We start from the raw sequence: 22,640 nt of genomic DNA, 5'->3' as shown, positions 1-22,640 counted from the left end.
TAATCCCCCAAACTGTGTGACCGATCCCAGGCAGTATATAATATCCTGAGCGCGTGGGGGGAACACACGCTTAATAATCCCCCAAACTGTGTGACCGATCCCAGGCAGTATATAGTGTCCTGAGCGCGTGGGGGGAACACACGCTTAATAATCCCCCAAACTGTGTGCCCGATCCCAGGCAGTATATAGTGTCCTGAGCGCGTGGGAGGAACACACGCTTAATAATCCCCCAAACTGTGTGACCGATCCCAGGCAGTATATAGTGTCCTGAGCGCGTGGGGGGAACACACGCTTAATAATCCCCCAAACTGTGTGACCGATCCCAGGCAGTATATAATGTCCTGAGCGCGTGGGGGGAACACACGCTTAATAATCCCCCAAACTATGTGACCGATCCCAGGCAGTATATAGTGTCCTGAGCGCGTGGGGGGAACACACGCTTAATAATCCCCCAAACTGTGTGCCCGATCCCAGGCAGTATATAGTGTCCTGAGCGTGTGGGAGGAACACACGCTTAATAATCCCCCAAACTGCGTGACCGATCCCAGGCAGTATATAGTGTCCTGAGCGTGTGGGGGGAACACACGCTTAATAATCCCCCAAACTGTGTGCCTGATCCCAGGCAGTATATAGTGTCCTGAGCGCGTGGGGGGAACACACGCTTAATAATCCCCCAAACTGTGTGACCGATCCCAGGCAGTATATAATGTCCTGAGCGCGTGGGGGGAACACACGCTTAATAATCCCCCAAACTATGTGCCCGATCCCAGGCAGTATATAGTGTCCTGAGCGTGTGGGGGGAACACACGCTTAATAATCCCCCAAACTGTGTGCCTGATCCCAGGCAGTATATAGTGTCCTGAGCGCGTGGGGGGAACACACGCTTAATAATCCCCCAAACTGTGTGAGCGATCCCAGGCAGTATATAGCGTCCTGAGCGCGTGGGGGGACACACGCTTAATAATCCCCGAAACTGTGTGACTGATCCCAGGCAGTATATAGTGTCCTGAGCGCGTGGGGGGAACACACGCTTAATAATCCCCCAAACTGTGTGACCAATCCCAGGCAGTATATAGTGTCCTGAGCGCGTGGGGGGGGAACACACGCTTAATAATCCCCCAAACTGTGTACCCGATCCCAGGCAGTATATATTGTCCTGAGCACGTGGGGGGAACACACGCTTAATAATCCCCCAAACTGTGTGCCCGATCCCAGGCAGTATATGGTTATCCTGAGCGCGTGGGGGGAACACACGCCTAATAATCCCCCAAACTGTGTGACCGATCCCAGGCAGTATATAGTGTCCTGAGCGCGTGGGGGGAACACACGCTTAATAATCCCCCAAACTGTGTGCCCGATCCCAGGCAGTATATAGTGTCCTGAGCGCGTGGGGGGAACACACGCTTAATAATCTCCCAAACTGTGTGCCCGATCCCAGGCAGTATATAGTGTCCTGAGCGCGTGGGGGGAACACACGCTTAATAATCCCCCAAACTGTGTGACCGGTCCCAGGTTATCGTAGTATGGGGGGGAGGTATCACTGTCACTCACTGCTGGAGCTTCCAAAGTCACGCCCCACAATGCCTTGCTGCTGCAGATGCAAAGCATTGTGGGATGCTCCTGCTGTAAGTGACAGCGAAAACCCCCTTCCCCCCCCCCCATGCTAGCATGCAGTTTGGGGTCTTACTAAGTGCGCAGCCCCCAATTCCTATGAAGAGCAGTAGGTGTCTCGCAGCGCGAGGCAGAGCGGTCACCTGGTTATTACCATTACGTATAAACCCAGAGAGGGCGGCGGGGCCCCCCCTGCACCCTAACTTCCAGCCCCCAAGAGAAGGGGCGCCCAACTCCAGTCCTCAAAAGCCCCCAACAGGTCAGATTTTCAGGATATCCCCGCTTCAGCACAGATGGCTCAATCGATCCCTGCTTCAGCACAGTGGCTCAATCAGTGGCTCAGTCGAAGACAGCCACCTGTGCTGAAGCAGGGACAGATGGAGCCACCGGTGCTGAAGCAGGGACAGATGGAGCCACCGTTGCTGAAGCAGGGACTCATGGAGCCACCAGGTGCTGAAGCAGGGACTCATGAAGCCCCCGATGCTGAAGCAGGGATGATGGAGCCGGTGTGGTGCGTGAGTGTGCACCAGACAGCAGCAGTAAAGTCCCAGACGTTACATAACACGCGGTTTCTCTGCGACCTCCATTATTCATGTAAACAGTGACGCCCGGCGCACGAGACCAGAGAGCGTCTCGCAGGCAGGCCGAGCCTCCGACAAGGGACTGGGACCCAGCGGCCATCTTTTCTACGCTCAGCAAACCTCGCTCACTGTGCAATACACACAGACACACACTAAGGGGCCACATCACAGTGTAACACACACACTAAGGGGCCACATCAAACACACACACTAAGGGGGCACATCACAGTGTAACACACACAGACACACACTAAGGGGGCACATCACAGTGTAATACACACAGATACACACTAAGGGGCTTCATCACAGTGTAATACACACAGGCACACACTAAGGGGCCTCATCACAGTGTGACACACACAGATACACACTAAGGGGCCACATCACAGTGTAACACACACAGATACACACTAAGGGGCCTCATCACAGTGTGACACACACAGATACACACTAAGGGGGCACATCACAGTGTAATACACACAGACACACACTAAGGGGCTTACTCGCAGTGTAATACACACAGATACACACTAAGGGGCTTCATCACAGTGTAATACACACAGACACACACTAAGGGGCCTCATCACAGTGTAACACACACAGATACACACTAAGGGGCCACATCACAGTGTAACACACACAGATACACACTAAGGGGCTTCATCACAGTGTAACACACACATACACACTAAGGGGGCACATCACAGTGTAATACACACAGACACACACTAAGGGGCTTCCTCGCAGTGTAATACACACAGATACACACTAAGGGGCCACATCACAGTGTAACACACACTAAGGGGCCACATCACAGTGTAACACACACAGATACACACTAAGGGGCCACATCACAGTGTAACACACAGACACACACTAAGGGGTCACATGACAGTGTAACACACACAGACACTCTAAGGGGCCACATCACAGTGTAACACACACAGATACACACTAAGGGGCCACATCACAGTGTAACACACACAGACACACTAAGGGGCCACATCACAGTGTAACACACACAGATACACACTAAGGGGCCACATCACAGTGTAACACACACAGATACACACTAAGGGGCCACATCACAGTGTAACACACAGATACACACTAAGGGGCCACATCACAGTGTAACACACACACATCGCCCTCCCCCCCCCCCCCCCCCCAACCGTTCAGCTTTTCAGGATATTCCTGCTTCAGCACAGATGTTGGCCGAGCCAATGATTGAGAAACTGGTGCAGGGATTAGCCACGGCACCGTGGTTAGTAACACTTGCTTGGTCGGTGGGCAGGGGGTTGGAGACGGACATCTGGATGGAGTCTTCTCGGTGGCATGGTGATGGGCGACTTTGCAGGGACTTTAGGAAGGGGTGAGGGTAGGGGAGTATATGGGCGTTGGGCGACTAATCGGAAATCCTTAATACCGGACCTGTAGGTTGCCCCCGGAGGACTGGAGATGACCCCGCCTTGACTTAAATTCAACAACATGCCCATTTCCCCATATTCTCTATTCAACGTCCTGTTGCCCCACGGGGTCGATGAACTCAACACCCATGATGCATTTGGTCTTGTTCGGAGAAGCACGCCACGCGACCACTAACCGCGGTGCACAACAAAGATGGCACTTACCTGTGAGCTTGTTAGCTGGCTGCAGGCGCATGCTGATGGCCTGGTGCGTGAGCAGGGGGGAGGAGGGCAGGGAGCGGGACATGCCCTCCATAATTCGGATGTGCTGCATGCCTTCAGTCACCGGGAGAGGCGCCGCGGAGTAGTCGGGCTCAAACACGCAGTCGCTCTCCGACGCGGAGCCGCCTGCCAGAGAGAGAGAGAGCAGTCTTTAGGCCGAAGCATCGTCATAGTTACAACCTGTCTAGAGCTCTCTAATAGCGCGGAACCCCAACCCTCTCTAATAGCGCTAAACCCCAACCCTCTCTAATAGCGCGGAACCCCAACCCTCTCTAATAGCGCGGAACCCCAACCCTCTCTAATAGCGCGTCTGAGATCAGATGCATTGTAAGGAACCCCGACCCTCTCTAATAGCGCGTCTGAGATCAGATGCATTGTAAGGAACCCCAACCCTCTCTAATAGCGCGTCTGAGATCAGATGCATTGTAAGGAACCCCGACCCTCTCTAATAGCGCGTCTGAGATCAGGTGCATTGTAAGGAACCCCAACCCTCTCTAATAGCGCGTCTGAGATCAGATGCATTGTAAGGAACCCCCGACCCTCTCTTATAGCGCGTCTGAGATCAGATGCATTGCAAGGAACCCCAACCCTCTCTAATAGCGCGTCTGGGATCAGATGCATTGTAAGGAACCCCAACCCTCTCTAATAGCGCGCCTGAGATCAGATGCATTGTAAGAAACCCCAACCCTCTCTAATAGCGCGCCTGAGATCAGATGCATTGTAAGAAACCCCAACCCTCTCTAATAGCGCGTCTGAGATCAGATGCATTGTAAGGAACCCCAACCCTCTCTAATAGCGCGTCTGAGATCAGATGCATTGTAAGGATCCCCAACCCTCTCTAATAGCGCGTCTGAGATCAGATGCATTGTAAGGAACCCCAACCTCTCTAATAGCATGTCTGGGATCAGATGCATTGTAAGGATCCCCAACCCTCTCTAATAGCGCGCCTGAGATCAGATGCATTGTAAGAAACCCCAACCCTCTCTAATAGCGCGTCTGGGATCAGATGCATTGTAAGGAACCCCAACCCTCTCTAATAGCGCGCCTGAGATCAGATGCATTGTAAGAAACCCCAACCTCTCTAATAGCGTGTCTGGGATCAGATGCATTGTAAGGAACCCCGACCCTCTCTAATAGCGCGTCTGGGATCAGATGCATTGTAAGGAACCCCAACCCTCTCTAATAGCGCGCATGAGATCAGATGCATAGTAAGGAACCCCAACCCTCTCTAATAGCGCGTCTGAGATCAGATGCATTGTAAATTCTTCAGTATTTGGTACAATAACCTGGCCTTTGGGACCCCGGTACCGTGTCTGGTGACCATGACAAGTTCGGAAGGTGGACCGCCTGTTGGGACCAGTGTGTGCGTTCCACTGGTACCATTTTGAAAGGGCGGTACCCACTTCCAAGTCCTATTTTGTCAAACCTTTTTATACGTTGCTAGCCCCCCCAAGGGACGCCGCGACGCATCCTATTTTCCGCGTGCTTACGGGCTACACGATCGGACGCTGTATTACCCGGTTTGGCTAATAATGGCCTCGTACCAAGAAGTTGGGCCGTGAGAATGTGCAGGCGGCATACCCCTATATCTCGGCAAGAAAAGGAGACTGACCCTATATACATTCCCTCCTGTACGGTTACAGCCCCTAACTCCCCCATGCGGAAGACTGACCCTATATACATTCCTTCCTGTACGGTTACAGCCCCTAACTCCCCCATGCAGAAGACTGACCCTATATACATTCCTTCCTGTACGGTTACAGCCCCTAACTCCCCCATGCGGAAGACTGACCCTATATACTGCACCGACACACTTTATTCGAGCAAATACCCGGTATGTACCTGGCAGATACCTGGAATGCGCCGCTCCTAACCTCTGACAAGCCCCGTTGCATTTGCCTTCCCAGCCTGGGTTCATGCCTGGCTGATGGGCGGCTGATCTGTTAAATGATAATGATTAGGATTTAATAGGCTGCAATGCTTCGCGTGTCTACCAAATGGCATAAATTCATGAATTGTAATGCAGTATATATATATGTAGTGTGCAGTATTGCAGCCAGCGGGAATAAAATGCTTCAATCCCTGCCGGAAAATAACTCAATGCACTCGGGCAGAAAACAGTCACAAACCTCAATACACCCGGGTATACCCGAATTCGTGGGACTAGCCGAGCTCGAATAAAGTGTGTCGCCAGTGTACATTCCTTCCTGTACGGTTACAGCCCCTAACTCCCCCATGCGGAAGACTGACCCTATATACATTCCCTCCTGTACGGTTACAGCCCCTAACTCCCCCATGCGGAAGACTGACCCTATATACATTCCTTCCTGTACGGTTACAGCCCCTAACTCCCCCATGCGGAAGACTGACCCTATATACATTCCTTCCTGTACGGTTACAGCCCCTAACTCCCCCATGCGGAAGACTGACCCTATATACATTCCTTCCTGTACGGTTACAGCCCCTAACTCCCCCATGCAGAAGACTGACCCTATATACATTCCCTCCTGTACGGTTACAGCCCCTAACTCCCCCATGCAGAAGACTGACCCTATATACATTCCCTCCTGTACGGTTACAGCCCCTAACTCCCCCATGCAGAAGACTGACCCTATATACATTCCTTCCTGTACGGTTACAGCCCCTAACTCCCCCATGCAGAAGACTGACCCTATATACATTCCCTCCTGTACGGTTACAGCCCCTAACTCCCCCATGCAGAAGACAGACCCTATATACATTCCTTCCTGTACGGTTACAGCCCCTAACTCCCCCATGCGGAAGACTGACCCTACATACATTCCCTCCTGTACGGTTACAGCCCCTAACTCCCCCATGCAGAAGACAGACCCTATATACATTCCTTCCTGTACGGTTACAGCCCCTAACTCCCCCATGCGGAAGACAGACCCTATATACATTCCTTCCTGTACGGTTACAGCCCCTAACTCCCCCATGCGGAAGACTGACCCTACATACATTCCCTCCTGTACGGTTACAGCCCCTAACTCCCCCATGCAGAAGACAGACCCTATATACATTCCTTCCTGTACGGTTACAGCACCTAACTCCCCCATGCGGAAGACTGACCCTATATACATTCCCTCCTGTACGGTTACAGCCCCTAATTCCCCCATGCAGAAGACAGACCCTATATACATTCCTTCCTGTACGGTTACAGCCCCTAACTCCCCCATGCGGAAGACAGACCCTATATACATTCCTTCCTGTACGGTTACAGCCCCTAACTCCCCCATGCGGAAGACAGACCCTATATACATTCCTTCCTGTACGGTTACAGCCCCTAACTCCCCCATGCGGAAGACTGACCCTATATACATTCCCTCCTGTACGGTTACAGCCCCTAACTCCCCCATGCGGAAGACAGACCCTATATACATTCCTTCCTGTACGGTTACAGCCCCTAACTCCCCCATGCGGAAGACTGACCCTATATACATTCCCTCCTGTACGGTTACAGCCCCTAACTCCCCCATGCGGAAGACAGACCCTATATACATTCCTTCCTGTACGGTTACAGCCCCTAACTCCCCCATGCGGAAGACTGACCCTATATACATTCCCTCCTGTACGGTTACAGCCCCTAACTCCCCCATGCGGAAGACTGACCCTATATACATTCCTTCCTGTACGGTTACAGCCCCTAACTCCCCCATGCGGAAGACCCCTGGGTCAGCGGGGAAGGCGCAAGCGGGTTCTCACCTTGACCGGAACGGCCTGGGCGGGCGTCTACGCTGTGCTGCCTTCTCTCCGGGGGCTCCTCGCTCCCCCCATCTGGGGAAAAGGCGGAGAAACAAGAAGGGAGTCAGCGGGGACGGGGCGGGGCGGAATCATCTTTCATTTAAACCAGCACGTTAAAAGGTTACGATCACGTTAACATGAACAGGAGAAGAGGTTACAATGTGTACGTGTGAAGGGGAGACCTGTGAGGTTTGTGAAGCACTAAACATGTGAAGAAGAGACCTGTGAGGTTTGGAAAGCTCTGTACATGTGAAGAAGAGACCTGTGAGGTTTGGAAAGCTCTGTACATGTGAAGAAGAGACCTGTGAGGTTTGGGAAAGCTCTGTACATGTGAAGAAGAGACCTGTGAGGTTTGGAAATCTCTGTACATGTGAAGAAGAGACCTGTGAGGTTTGGAACACTTTTTACCGCGCACACTTGGAAAGCTGAATAAAGTGTCGCACGATAAAGTGCCCCCAGTGCTGGAGCGGCCGGCGTTACAGATCCGCCTCCGGTTACCGGCGGCTAGGTTTCCCTTTCCTACGGGAACACCGATATCGCGCACCCCCGCTGCTTCTCGTGACCCGTCTGACTAATCGTCTTTACCAGACAACCCCCCCCGAGACCCAACCACCAACTGCGACACTGCGTCCGTCCTCACAAGGCGCCGGATAAAGCCGGGATGAATCCCCCAGTAACCCAAAGCCTGCCCTGCCGCGTGCTGGACGCTATACACACACAGCACCGACCTGAGACCACATCATAACAAAGCCAGGATGTATTAATACCCAGCGCGTTTCAATTACCGGGAGTGTTGTGTGAAGCACAATAGCGCACAGCGTGTGTGTAGGACGCAGAATAAACACAGCCGCCTCTCTGTTCGCCTGCACACACACACACGCACACGCACACGCTCCGTCCGTGTAGTGTCAGAGACCCCCTCTGGAGATGGAGTGAGGCTTGAAACGTGGCCTGCTGTGCCCCGGCCTCAAACAGCCCTCCATCCGGCCGCCTCCCTCCCAGCCGGGCACATTCTCTGCTACCTACTAAAACCAGGTGTACTTACTGCACCTATTTCTGTCTCCCACACCCCCCACCCTCCGTCTGTCTCCCACACCCCCCACCCTCCGTCTGTCTCCCACACCCCCCACCCTCCGTCTGTCTCCCACACCCCCCACCCTCCGTCTGTCTCCCACACCCCCCACCCTCCGTCTGTCTCCCACACCCCCCACCCTCCGTCTGTCTCCCACACCCCCCACCCACCGTCTGTCTCCCACACCCCCCACCCTCCGTCTGTCTCCCACACCCCCCACCCTCCGTCTGTCTCCCACACCCCCCACCCTCCGTCTGTCTCCCACACCCCCCACCCTCCGTCTGTCTCCCACACCCCCCACCCTCCGTCTGTCTCCCACACCCCCCACCCTCCGTCTGTCTCCCACACCCCCCACCCTCCGTCTGTCTCCCACACCCCCCACCCTCCGTCTGTCTCCCACACCCCCCACCCTCCGTCTGTCTCCCACACCCCCCACCCTCCGTCTGTCTCCCACACCCCCCACCCTCCGTCTGTCTCCCACACCCCCCTCCCTCCGTCTGTCTCCCACACCCCCCACCCTCCGTCTGTCTCCCACACCCCCCACCCTCCGTCTGTCTCCCACACCCCCCACCCTCCGTCTGTCTCCCACACCCCCCACGCTCCGTCTGTCTCCCACACCCCCCACCCTCCGAGGACCGGGCACAGGAACGGATTCGATGAAAGGACCAGCGGCGTATAAAAGGACGTTATTACTTCTATGTCACGAATATACGGGTACAGTAGGGCCCCCCCCCCCCGCTTCTCTGCGGTCCGCCAACACGGCGGCACCGAGGAGGCCGCCATTGTCTGCGCATGCGCAGAACGGGGACGGCCGAGTTCGCGCAGGAGGAGGAGGGGGGGTCTGCAAGTCTGCGCATGCGCAGAAGGGTAGGAGACGCCAAAAATGGCCGGGTTCAGTTTTTCCGTGGCGGCGCCATGGAACGGAAGCCGCGGATGTACAACTCCGAGGGAGATCCGCAACTAAACCCAAGCGTTATGTTTGTAAAATGAGCTTAAAGCTTTCAGGCAAAAAGAGGCCTGGGGAAAGTGTAAGGGTTAAGGAACCGGTGCGGGCCCAGTAACGCAGGACAGGCGGGTAACAGAGGGAGGCCCCTGCTCAGCCAATACAATACGGGCGGTAACAACGTGCCACAGGAATGTGCACCGTGAATATTGACGCCAGTCCTCAAGACCCCACCCTCAACAGGTTAAGTTTGAAGGATATCCCTGCTTCAGCGCGCGCACACACACACACACACACCGGGCACTGCGTGACGCCCCTAACTCGCTGGGCGTGACGCCCCTAACTCGCCGGGCACGGCGTGACACCCCTAACTCGCCGGGCGTGACGCCCCTAACTCGCCGGGCGTGACCCCCCTAACTCGCCGGGCGTGACTCCCCTAACTCGCCGGGCGTGACGCCCCTAACTCGCCGGGCGTGACGCCCCTAACTCGCCGAGCGTGACGCCCCTAACTCGCCGGGCGTGACGCCCCTAACTCGCCGGGCGTGACGCCCCTAACTCGCCGGGCGTGACGCCCCTAACTCGCCGGGCACGGCGTGACTCCCCTAACTCGCCGGGCGTGACGCCCCTAACTCGCCGGGCGTGACGCCCCTAACTCGCCGGGCGTGACGCCCCTAACTCGCCGGGCGTGACGCCCCTAACTCGCCGGGCGTGACGCCCCTAACTCGCCGGGCGTGACGCCCCTAACTCGCCGGGCGTGACGCCCCTAACTCGCCGGGCGTGACGCCCCTAACTCGCCGGGCGTGACGCCCCTAACTCGCCGGGCGTGACGCCCCTATCTCGCCGGGCGTGACGCCCCTAACTCGCCGGGCGTGACGCCCCTAACTCGCCGGGCACGGCGTGACGCCCCTAACTCGCCGGGCTCGGCGTGACGCCCCTAACTCGCGGGCTCGGCGTGACGCCCCTAACTCGCCGGGCGTGACGCCCCTAACTCACCGGGCACGGCGTGACGCCCCTAACTCACCGGGCACGGCGTGACGCCCCTAACTCGCCGGGCACGGCGTGACGCCCCTAACTCGCCGGGCACGGCCCACACCGGGGTGAGTGTGACAACCCACACCGGGGAGAGCTGCTGGGGACCACCCAAACCCCCTGTCCCGGCACACACCGAGGGAAGCCGCGTTACCGCAGCCAGTAACCCAGCCTCAGTCCTGCAGCGACTGCTTCCTGTGCCCAGCCTCCCACACCTAATCCCCACCGCGTGCACGGTCATGGACGGGGGCACGGGGGCACGGGGGCACGGGGGCACGGGGGCACGGGGGCACGGGGGCACGGGGGCACTCGGCAGGAACATTTGCATTGTAAGGATGAGCTCACTACCTCCGGGGTGCTGGATATATACCTGGCACCAATCCAATGATCTGCTCACCTCCACACCTAGGATTCACTGCGTGATTAAGGCAACAATGAGGGGTCTCCAAGGGTCCCGCTCCCCCCAAAAAAACATAATGAGGGGCCCCAGCCAGTATAGTGGGGGCCTGAGCCCATGCGTGTTCAGGACACTATATACTGCCTGGGATCGGTCACACAGTTTGGGGGATTATTAAGCGTGTGTTCCCCCCATGCGTGTTCAGGACACTATATACTGCCTGGGATCGGTCACATAGTTTGGGGGATTATTAAGCGTGTGTTCCCCCCACGTGCTCAGGACACTATATACTGCCTGGGATCGGGCACACAGTTTGGGGGATTATTAAGCGTGTGTTCCCCCCACGTGCTCAGGACACTATATACTGCCTGGGATCGGGCACACAGTTTGGGGGATTATTAAGCGTGTGTTCCCCCCACGCGCTCAGGACACTATATACTGCCTGGGATCGCTCACACAGTTTGGGGAATTATTAAGCGTGTGTTCCCCCCACGTGCTCAGGACACTATATACTGCCTGGGATCGGGCACACAGTTTGGGGGATTATTAAGCGTGTGTTCCCCCCACGCGATCAGGACACTATATACTGCCTGGGATCGGGCACACAGTTTGGGGAATTAGTAAGCGTGTGTTCCCCCCACGCGCTCAGGACACTATATACTGCCTGGGATCGGGCACACAGTTTGGGGGATTATTAAGCGTGTGTTCCCCCCACACGCTCAGGACACTATATACTGCCTGGGATCGGGCACACAGTTTGGGGAATTAGTAAGCGTGTGTTCTCCCCACGCGCTCAGGACACTATATACTGCCTGGGATCGGTCACACAGTTTGGGGGATTATTAAGCGTGTGTTCCCCCCACGCGCTCAGGACACTATATACTGCCTGGGATCGGGCACACAGTTTGGGGGATTATTAAGCGTGTGTTCCCCCCAAGCGCTCAGGACACTATATACTGCCTGGGATCGGTCACACAGTTTGGGGGATTATTAAGCGTGTGTTCCCCCCACGCGCTCAGGGCACTATATACTGCCTGGGATCGGTCACACAGTTTGGGGGATTATTAAGCGTGTGTTCCCCCCACGCGCTCAGGACACTATATACTGCCTGGGATCGGGCACACAGTTTGGGGGATTATTAAGCGTGTGTTCCCCCACGCGCTCAGGACACTATATACTGCCTGGGATCGGGCACACAGTTTGGGGGATTATTAAGCGTGTGTTCCTCCCACGCGCTCAGGACACTATATACTGCCTGGGATCGGTCACACAGTTTGGGGGATTATTAAGCGTGTGTTCCCCCCACGCGCTCAGGACACTATATACTGCCTGGGATCGGGCACACAGTTTGGGGGATTATTAAGCGTGTGTTCCCCCCACGCGCTCAGGACACTATATACTGCCTGGGATCGGTCACACAGTTTGGGGGATTATTAAGCGTGTGTTCCCCCCACGCACTCAGGGCACTATATACTGCCTGGGATTGGGCACACTGTTTGGGGGATTATTATGCGTGTGTCCCCCCCACGTGCTCAGGACACTATATACTGCCTGGGATCGGTCACACAGTTTGGGGGATTATTAAGCGTGTGTTCCCCCACGCGCTCAGGACACTATATACTGCCTGGGATCGGGCACACAGTTTGGGGGATTATTAAGCGTGTGTTCCTCCCACGCGCTCAGGACACTATATACTGCCTGGGATCGGTCACACAGTTTGGGGGATTATTAAGCGTGTGTTCCCCCCACGCGCTCAGGACACTATATACTGCCTGGGATCGGGCACACAGTTTGGGGGATTATTAAGCGTGTGTTCCCCCCACGCGCTCAGGACACTATATACTGCCTGGGATCGGGCACACAGTTTGGGGGATTATTAAGCGTGTGTTCCCCCCACGCGCTCAGGACACTATATACTGCCTGGGATCGGGCACACAGTTTGGGGGATTATTAAGCGTGTGTTCCCCCCACGCGCTCAGGACACTATATATACTGCCTGGGATCGGTCACACAGTTTGGGGGATTATTAAGCGTGTTCCCCCCACGCGCTCAGGACACTATATACTGCCTGGGATCGGTCACACAGTTTGGGGGATTATTAAGCGTGTTCCCCCCACGCGCTCAGGACACTATATACTGCCTGGGATCAGTCACACAGTTTGGGGGATTATTAAGCGTGTGTTCCCCACATACGCTCAGGACACTATATACTGCCTGGGATCGGTCACACAGTTTGGGGGATTATTAAGCGTGTGTTCCCCCCATACGCTCAGGACACTATATACTGCCTGGGATCGGTCACACAGTTTGGGGGATTATTAAGCGTGTGTTCCCCCCACGCGCTCAGGACACTATATACTGCCTGGGATCAGTCACACAGTTTAGGGGATTATTAAGCGTGTGTTCCCCCCACGCGCTCAGGACACTATATACTGCCTGGGATCGGCACACAGTTTGGGGAATTATTAAGCGTGTGTTCCCCCCACGTGCTCAGGACACTATATACTGCCTGGGATCGGTCACACAGTTTGGGGGGTTATTAAGCGTGTGTTCCCCCCACGCGCTCAGGACACTATATACTGCCTGGGATCAGTCACACAGTTTGGGGGATTATTAAGCGTGTGTTCTCCCCACGCGCTCAGGACACTATATACTGCCTGGGATCGGTCACACAGTTTGGGGGATTATTAAGCGTGTGTTCCCCCCACGTGCTCAGGACACTATATACTGCCTGGGATCGGTCACACAGTTTGGGGGATTATTAAGCGTGTGTTCCCCCCACGTGCTCAGGACACTATATATTGCCTGGGATCGGTCACACAGTTTGGGGGGTTATTAAGCGTGTGTTCCCCCCACACGCTCAGGACACTACATACTGCCTGGGATCAGTCACACAGTTTGGGGGATTATTAAGCGTGTGGTCTCCCCACGCGCTCAGGACACTATATACTGCCTGGGATCGGTCACACAGTTTGGGGGATTATTAAGCGTGTGTTCCCCCCACATGCTCAGGACACTATATACTGCCTGGGATCGGTCACACAGTTTGGGGGATTATTAAGCGTGTGTTCCCCCCACGCGCTCAGGACACTATATACTGCCTGGGATCGGGCACACAGTTTGGGGGATTATTAAGCGTGTGTTCCCCCCACGCGCTCAGGACACTATATACTGCCTGGGATCGGGCACACAGTTTGGGGAATTAGTAAGCGTGTGTTCTCCCCACGCGCTCAGGACACTATATACTGCCTGGGATCGGTCACACAGTTTGGGGGATTATTAAGCGTGTGTTCCCCCCACGCGCTCAGGACACTATATACTGCCTGGGATCGGGCACACAGTTTGGGGGATTATTAAGCGTGTGTTCCCCCCAAGCGCTCAGGACACTATATACTGCCTGGGATCGGTCACACAGTTTGGGGGATTATTAAGCGTGTGTTCCCCCCACGCGCTCAGGGCACTATATACTGCCTGGGATCGGTCACACAGTTTGGGGGATTATTAAGCGTGTGTTCCCCCCACGCGCTCAGGACACTATATACTGCCTGGGATCGGGCACACAGTTTGGGGGATTATTAAGCGTGTGTTCCCCCACGCGCTCAGGACACTATATACTGCCTGGGATCGGGCACACAGTTTGGGGGATTATTAAGCGTGTGTTCCTCCCACGCGCTCAGGACACTATATACTGCCTGGGATCGGTCACACAGTTTGGGGGATTATTAAGCGTGTGTTCCCCCCACGCGCTCAGGACACTATATATACTGCCTGGGATCGGTCACACAGTTTGGGGGATTATTAAGCGTGTTCCCCCCACGCGCTCAGGACACTATATACTGCCTGGGATCGGTCACACAGTTTGGGGGATTATTAAGCGTGTTCCCCCCACGCGCTCAGGACACTATATACTGCCTGGGATCAGTCACACAGTTTGGGGGATTATTAAGCGTGTGTTCCCCACATACGCTCAGGACACTATATACTGCCTGGGATCGGTCACACAGTTTGGGGGATTATTAAGCGTGTGTTCCCCCCATACGCTCAGGACACTATATACTGCCTGGGATCGGTCACACAGTTTGGGGGATTATTAAGCGTGTGTTCCCCCCACGCGCTCAGGACACTATATACTGCCTGGGATCAGTCACACAGTTTAGGGGATTATTAAGCGTGTGTTCCCCCCACGCGCTCAGGACACTATATACTGCCTGGGATCGGCACACAGTTTGGGGAATTATTAAGCGTGTGTTCCCCCCACGTGCTCAGGACACTATATACTGCCTGGGATCGGTCACACAGTTTGGGGGGTTATTAAGCGTGTGTTCCCCCCACGCGCTCAGGACACTATATACTGCCTGGGATCAGTCACACAGTTTGGGGGATTATTAAGCGTGTGTTCTCCCCACGCGCTCAGGACACTATATACTGCCTGGGATCGGTCACACAGTTTGGGGGATTATTAAGCGTGTGTTCCCCCCACGTGCTCAGGACACTATATACTGCCTGGGATCGGTCACACAGTTTGGGGGATTATTAAGCGTGTGTTCCCCCCACGTGCTCAGGACACTATATATTGCCTGGGATCGGTCACACAGTTTGGGGGGTTATTAAGCGTGTGTTCCCCCCACACGCTCAGGACACTACATACTGCCTGGGATCAGTCACACAGTTTGGGGGATTATTAAGCGTGTGGTCTCCCCACGCGCTCAGGACACTATATACTGCCTGGGATCGGTCACACAGTTTGGGGGATTATTAAGCGTGTGTTCCCCCCACATGCTCAGGACACTATATACTGCCTGGGATCGGTCACACAGTTTGGGGGATTATTAAGCGTGTGTTCCCCCCACGCGCTCAGGACACTATATACTGCCTGGGATCGGGCACACAGTTTGGGGGATTATTAAGCGTGTGTTCCCCCCACGCGCTCAGGACACTATATACTGCCTGGGATCGGGCACACAGTTTGGGGAATTAGTAAGCGTGTGTTCTCCCCACGCGCTCAGGACACTATATACTGCCTGGGATCGGTCACACAGTTTGGGGGATTATTAAGCGTGTGTTCCCCCCACGCGCTCAGGACACTATATACTGCCTGGGATCGGGCACACAGTTTGGGGGATTATTAAGCGTGTGTTCCCCCCAAGCGCTCAGGACACTATATACTGCCTGGGATCGGTCACACAGTTTGGGGGATTATTAAGCGTGTGTTCCCCCCACGCGCTCAGGGCACTATATACTGCCTGGGATCGGTCACACAGTTTGGGGGATTATTAAGCGTGTGTTCCCCCCACGCGCTCAGGACACTATATACTGCCTGGGATCGGGCACACAGTTTGGGGGATTATTAAGCGTGTGTTCCCCCACGCGCTCAGGACACTATATACTGCCTGGGATCGGGCACACAGTTTGGGGGATTATTAAGCGTGTGTTCCTCCCACGCGCTCAGGACACTATATACTGCCTGGGATCGGTCACACAGTTTGGGGGATTATTAAGCGTGTGTTCCCCCCACGCGCTCAGGACACTATATACTGCCTGGGATCGGGCACACAGTTTGGGGGATTATTAAGCGTGTGTTCCCCCCACGCGCTCAGGACACTATATACTGCCTGGGATCGGTCACACAGTTTGGGGGATTATTAAGCGTGTGTTCCCCCCACGCACTCAGGGCACTATATACTGCCTGGGATTGGGCACACTGTTTGGGGGATTATTATGCGTGTGTCCCCCCCACGTGCTCAGGACACTATATACTGCCTGGGATCGGTCACACAGTTTGGGGGATTATTAAGCGTGTGTTCCCCCACGCGCTCAGGACACTATATACTGCCTGGGATCGGGCACACAGTTTGGGGGATTATTAAGTGTGTGTTCCTCCCACGCGCTCAGGACACTATATACTGCCTGGGATCGGTCACACAGTTTGGGGGATTATTAAGCGTGTGTTCCCCCCACGCGCTCAGGACACTATATACTGCCTGGGATCGGGCACACAGTTTGGGGGATTATTAAGCGTGTGTTCCCCCCACGCGCTCAGGACACTATATACTGCCTGGGATCGGGCACACAGTTTGGGGGATTATTAAGCGTGTGTTCCCCCCACGCGCTCAGGACACTATATACTGCCTGGGATCGGGCACACAGTTTGGGGGATTATTAAGCGTGTGTTCCCCCCATACGCTCAGGACGCTATATACTGCCTGGGATCGGTCACACAGTTTGGGGGATTATTAAGCGTGTGTTCCCCCCACGCGCTCAGGACACTATATATACTGCCTGGGATCGGTCACACAGTTTGGGGGATTATTAAGCGTGTTCCCCCCACGCGCTCAGGACACTATATACTGCCTGGGATCGGTCACACAGTTTGGGGGATTATTAAGCGTGTTCCCCCCACGCGCTCAGGACACTATATACTGCCTGGGATCAGTCACACAGTTTGGGGGATTATTAAGCGTGTGTTCCCCACATACGCTCAGGACACTATATACTGCCTGGGATCGGTCACACAGTTTGGGGGATTATTAAGCGTGTGTTCCCCCCATACGCTCAGGACACTATATACTGCCTGGGATCGGTCACACAGTTTGGGGGATTATTAAGCGTGTGTTCCCCCCACGCGCTCAGGACACTATATACTGCCTGGGATCAGTCACACAGTTTAGGGGATTATTAAGCGTGTGTTCCCCCCACGCGCTCAGGACACTATATACTGCCTGGGATCGGCACACAGTTTGGGGAATTATTAAGCGTGTGTTCCCCCCACGTGCTCAGGACACTATATACTGCCTGGGATCGGTCACACAGTTTGGGGGGTTATTAAGCGTGTGTTCCCCCCACGCGCTCAGGACACTATATACTGCCTGGGATCAGTCACACAGTTTGGGGGATTATTAAGCGTGTGTTCTCCCCACGCGCTCAGGACACTATATACTGCCTGGGATCGGTCACACAGTTTGGGGGATTATTAAGCGTGTGTTCCCCCCACGTGCTCAGGACACTATATACTGCCTGGGATCGGTCACACAGTTTGGGGGATTATTAAGCGTGTGTTCCCCCCACGTGCTCAGGACACTATATATTGCCTGGGATCGGTCACACAGTTTGGGGGGTTATTAAGCGTGTGTTCCCCCCACACGCTCAGGACACTACATACTGCCTGGGATCAGTCACACAGTTTGGGGGATTATTAAGCGTGTGGTCTCCCCACGCGCTCAGGACACTATATACTGCCTGGGATCGGTCACACAGTTTGGGGGATTATTAAGCGTGTGTTCCCCCCACATGCTCAGGACACTATATACTGCCTGGGATCGGTCACACAGTTTGGGGGATTATTAAGCGTGTGTTCCCCCCACGCGCTCAGGACACTATATACTGCCTGGGATCAGTCACACAGTTTGGGGGATTATTAAGCGTGTGTTCCCCCCACGCGCTCAGGACACGATATACTGCCTGGGATCGGTCACACAGTTTGGGGGATTATTAAGCGTGTGTTTCCCCCACGCGCTCAGGACACTATATACTGCCTGGGATCGGTCACACAGTTTGGGGGATTATTAAGCGTGTGTTCCCCCCACGTGCTCAGGACACTATATACTGCCTGGGATCGGTCACACAGTATGGGGGATTATTAAGCGTGTGTTCCCCCCACGCGCTCAGGACACTATATACTGCCTGGGATCGCTCACACACGTTCTGTTACTGATAGTCTGACGAGTCAGTGATACGATTTATTCATTTGGGACTCAAATATTTCCTAGCAGGGGGAGAGCGCTGTGTAAAGAAGATTTGGACCCGCTAAGGGGATGGGGAAAAGACTGCTGCATGATGTACATCTCCTCCCCCCCCCCCCCCCCCCGCAAAACCGGACGTAACCTGGCGGCTCGAGCCGGCGGGACAGTCACGGACCCCCCAGCACATGGGGGAATCTCCGCCAGGCTGATCCTCGCCCAGTACCACCCCTGCTAAGTGTCAGGCTTACATAGACGTAATGACAGCATCTCTGCGCACCCTTTACCCGTCATCCTACCCTCGTTAAGGAATACATCTCTCGTTAACAGGCAACCAACACCTCCCCCGGATCACCAGGCGACAAGGCAAATCGCACATTATTCGATCACCAGGTTCTGATCCCCCACATTTGCGTGGATGGGGGTTTTTTTATTCTGGACCCGAACACATCTCGTCAAGCAGACAAAATAATTGTCTAATATTAACCCCCCCACTCCCTCCCCCCCAAGTTATAATTACTTAAATGTGCAAATCAAGGTATCTAGTTATAAAAATAATTTACCAGGGGGGAAAAAAACATGGAGAGTCGCCTCTCGTTCCCACGTATTTCCCGCGGTCACAGAGAAACTTTACCCGTTACCGTTAGCGCCAAAGAAATCTCTGCACTGTGCGCACGTTCACACAGGTCTGCCGCCCTGCCCCATTATCACTTAGCATACACTGCTTCCACTGCAGCTAGGGATTCTGGGAAATGACCTTCTCATCCCCCTCCCCCCCTCGCACTCTATGCTTCTACACTGCTTCCACTGCAGCTAGGGATTCTGGGAAATGACCTTTTCATTCTGCCCCCCTCCCCCCCTGCACTCTATGCTTCTACACTGCTTCCACTGCAGCTAGGGATTCTGGGAAATGACCTTCTCATCCCCCTCCCCCCCTCGCACTCTATGCTTCTACACTGCTTCCACTGCAGCTAGGGATTCTGGGAAATGACCTTCTCATCCCCCTCCCCCCCTCGCACTCTATGCTTCTACACTGCTTCCACTGCAGCTAGGGATTCTGGGAAATGACCTTCTCATTCTGCCCCCATCCCCCCCTGCACTCTATGCTTCTACACTGCTTCCACTGCAGCTAGGGATTCTGGGAAATTACCTTCTCATTCTCCCCCCCCCCTATGCTTCTACACTGCTTCCACTGCAGCTAGGGATTCTGGGAAATGACCTTCTCATCCCCCTCCCCCCCTCGCACTCTATGCTTCTACACTGCTTCCACTGCAGCTAGGGATTCTGGGAAATGACCTTCTCATTCTGCCCCCCTCCCCCCCTGCACTCTGTGCTTCTACACTGCTTCCACTGCAGCTAGGGATTCTGGGAAATGACCTTCTCATTCTGCCCCCCTCCCCCCCTGCACTCTATGCTTCTACACTGCTTCCACTGCAGCTAGGGATTCTGGGAAATTACCTTCTCATTCTCTCCCCCCCCCCCCCTATGCTTCTACACTGCTTCCACTGCAGCTAGGGATTCTGGGAAATTACCTTCTCATTCTCCCCCCCCTCCCCCCTGCACTCTATGCTTCTGTAGCCCCCTGTAAACAGCACGGGCTATATGTATCTTTCTCCTACTGTGGTAAGTCCTGTTAAGGGCAGGCGCCAGTAGTAATCATGGGTTTTCCCCCTTCACGCCCTGCCTTGCGTGATAGATGCAGGCCCCTGACTCTGCTGCAGGCATGAGACAGAGGGGAGGTCCTGCTGACATCATGAGAGGTGGGGCTGACTATTTAGTAGCCAGTTCCTGTGAGTGACAGTTAGTCTAGCTCGAGTGAGTTCGAAGTTGAGTTGGAGTCTGTCCTGGGAGTTGGAGGAGAGGTTGAGCTCTCTCCTGGGAGCAGGAGAGAGAACTCTGGCCTATTAGTGGAGAGTGAGCAGAGCTCCAGTGGACCAATGCCCCTCACCCTGATGCGGGGGTTATGGGGAAGATCTATCCCCACCCAGAGGATACCCTCTGAGGTGGGCATTGGGGTATTGAGGCCCCTCACAGACCATCCTGTCGGAGTGCATCTTGGAGGAAAGGAGAGGAGAGGAGAAGGCCTGTACACCTTTGGAGTGCCTTGTGTGCTGCTGTGTGCTGCCAAGGCTGCTGTGTGCGAGCTAGAGACAAGAAAGAGACATTGCTGATTTTACCAGAGACTGTGTGTGATTCTGGAGCATCCACCCTGGGACCAGGGTCATTTCTTCTATACGGGTCCTACCCCATATCCCTGGGAAGGTATAGAGGATGGAGGCGCTGCACCACCACTAAAGAATTAGGCAACTACCCCAGAAGCCTGGTCCTGTGTCCCCCACAACATCGCGGGAAGCTCAGGCCCTCCTGTTACCGGCAGGTACGCAGTACTCAAGCACGTGTAACCAGCCCTCACACACCCTAGATATAGCATCTGTGTCTGGGGCGGGGGGGGAGGGGGGGGATATGGGTTACACTTCTACACTGCTTCCACTGCAGCTAGGGATTCTGGGAAATGACCTTCTCTTTTCTCCCCCCCCCCCCTCCCCTCTATGCTTCTACACTGCTTCCACTGCAGCTAGGGATTCTGGGAAATGACCTTCTCATTCTCCCCCCCTCCCCCCCCCCTGCACTCTATGCTTCTACACTGCTTTCGCTGCAGCTAGGGATTCTGGGAAATTACCTTCTCATTCTCCCCCCCTCTCCCCCCCCTGCACTCTATGCTTCTACACTGCTTTCGCTGCAGCTAGGGATTCTGGGAGATGACCTTCTCTTTCTCCCCCCCTGCACTCTATGCTTCAACTTATCCTTCCTTATAGAGTGCCAGCTCTTCGGGGCAGGGATCCTCCGTACCTACCGCAACGACGAATGTGAATTGCTGGTTATTTTATTGCACTCGCGTCATCCGACCCAACTGGAATACGCGATAAATAAACACAACCCCAGCGCCACCACGCCATATATATGTGTGTGACAAAAGCAGCGTTTCTGAGCCTCATATACACAACACAAGCCAAAAATATACCCCAGTGCCAAGAGGGGGGCGCACACACACACACGCACAGACACACGCACATGCACACGCACAGACACACACACACACACACACACACACACACGGCCCGGTCTGCAGGCTTACAAAGAATGTAACTACAACATTTCAAGTCATCGATACCCAAACACAGATACACCCCCCCCCCCTTTATTTATTTTCGCAGACGGAGGGGGGGACGCTGGGGATTTATGAGGTCGAGACATCCAGACGTGTGTTTAACTAAACGTGTGCAGATGAATCCCAGCTGAGGGACGCTGACTCCGCGGCGGCTCAGTGAGGCCGCTGGAGAACACCATTTGCACTCGGCTTGCCCCCCTTTTGTTTTTCTCCCGTGTCTTGCCAACCTACCTGGGGTGGGGGCAGGGGGAAAAGGTGAGGTCGTGCGCACGCCCGCCTCGCGCACCGTGAGAAGGAACGCATGACTCGGAGACGGAGGAGGCTGCTGGGAAACAGGGCGGGCTACGGGCACACAAAGACCAGGGACTATCGCCAATGTGGGGCCCTTGTTTGAAGTAGGTGAGGGGTCTCCACATGCATTCCAGCTCGTGGTGGGGGGGGGGGGCACTGACCGGTGCCCGGCAGGTGGGGGCACAGGCCTGTGCCTGGCAGGGGGACCACAAACCCATGCAGGGCAGCAGAGAGAGCCCATGCCTTCGCTTAACACCCAAGGGGGTTGAGGTCAAGAGTTTCGCTGTGCTGGGCCCCCGGGGAAGTGGTTAAAGGGCCCTGAAATCGTCCCAGTTTCAGAGCGGGTCTTAAATCACTAATG

At 54.9% G+C, this 22,640-nt stretch overlaps 1 protein-coding gene across 1 annotated transcript in view; it reads right to left on the bottom strand.

Annotated features, from left to right (window-relative positions):
- The window catches only part of TANC2 (tetratricopeptide repeat, ankyrin repeat and coiled-coil containing 2), a 274,744-nt gene that overhangs the window by 174,850 nt on the left and 77,254 nt on the right, over nt 1-22,640 (bottom strand). The window contains 2 exon segments of the mRNA XM_075584218.1: nt 3,824-4,006; nt 7,604-7,675. Of these exon segments, the coding sequence (XP_075440333.1) occupies nt 3,824-4,006; nt 7,604-7,675 (255 nt within the window).

Source organism: Ascaphus truei, unplaced genomic scaffold (assembly GCF_040206685.1).
Source record: "Ascaphus truei isolate aAscTru1 unplaced genomic scaffold, aAscTru1.hap1 HAP1_SCAFFOLD_492, whole genome shotgun sequence".
NCBI lineage: Eukaryota > Metazoa > Chordata > Amphibia > Anura > Ascaphidae > Ascaphus > Ascaphus truei.
The sequence above is the reverse complement of the archived record's forward strand: the minus strand, read 5'-3'. Positions and strand labels throughout refer to the sequence as shown.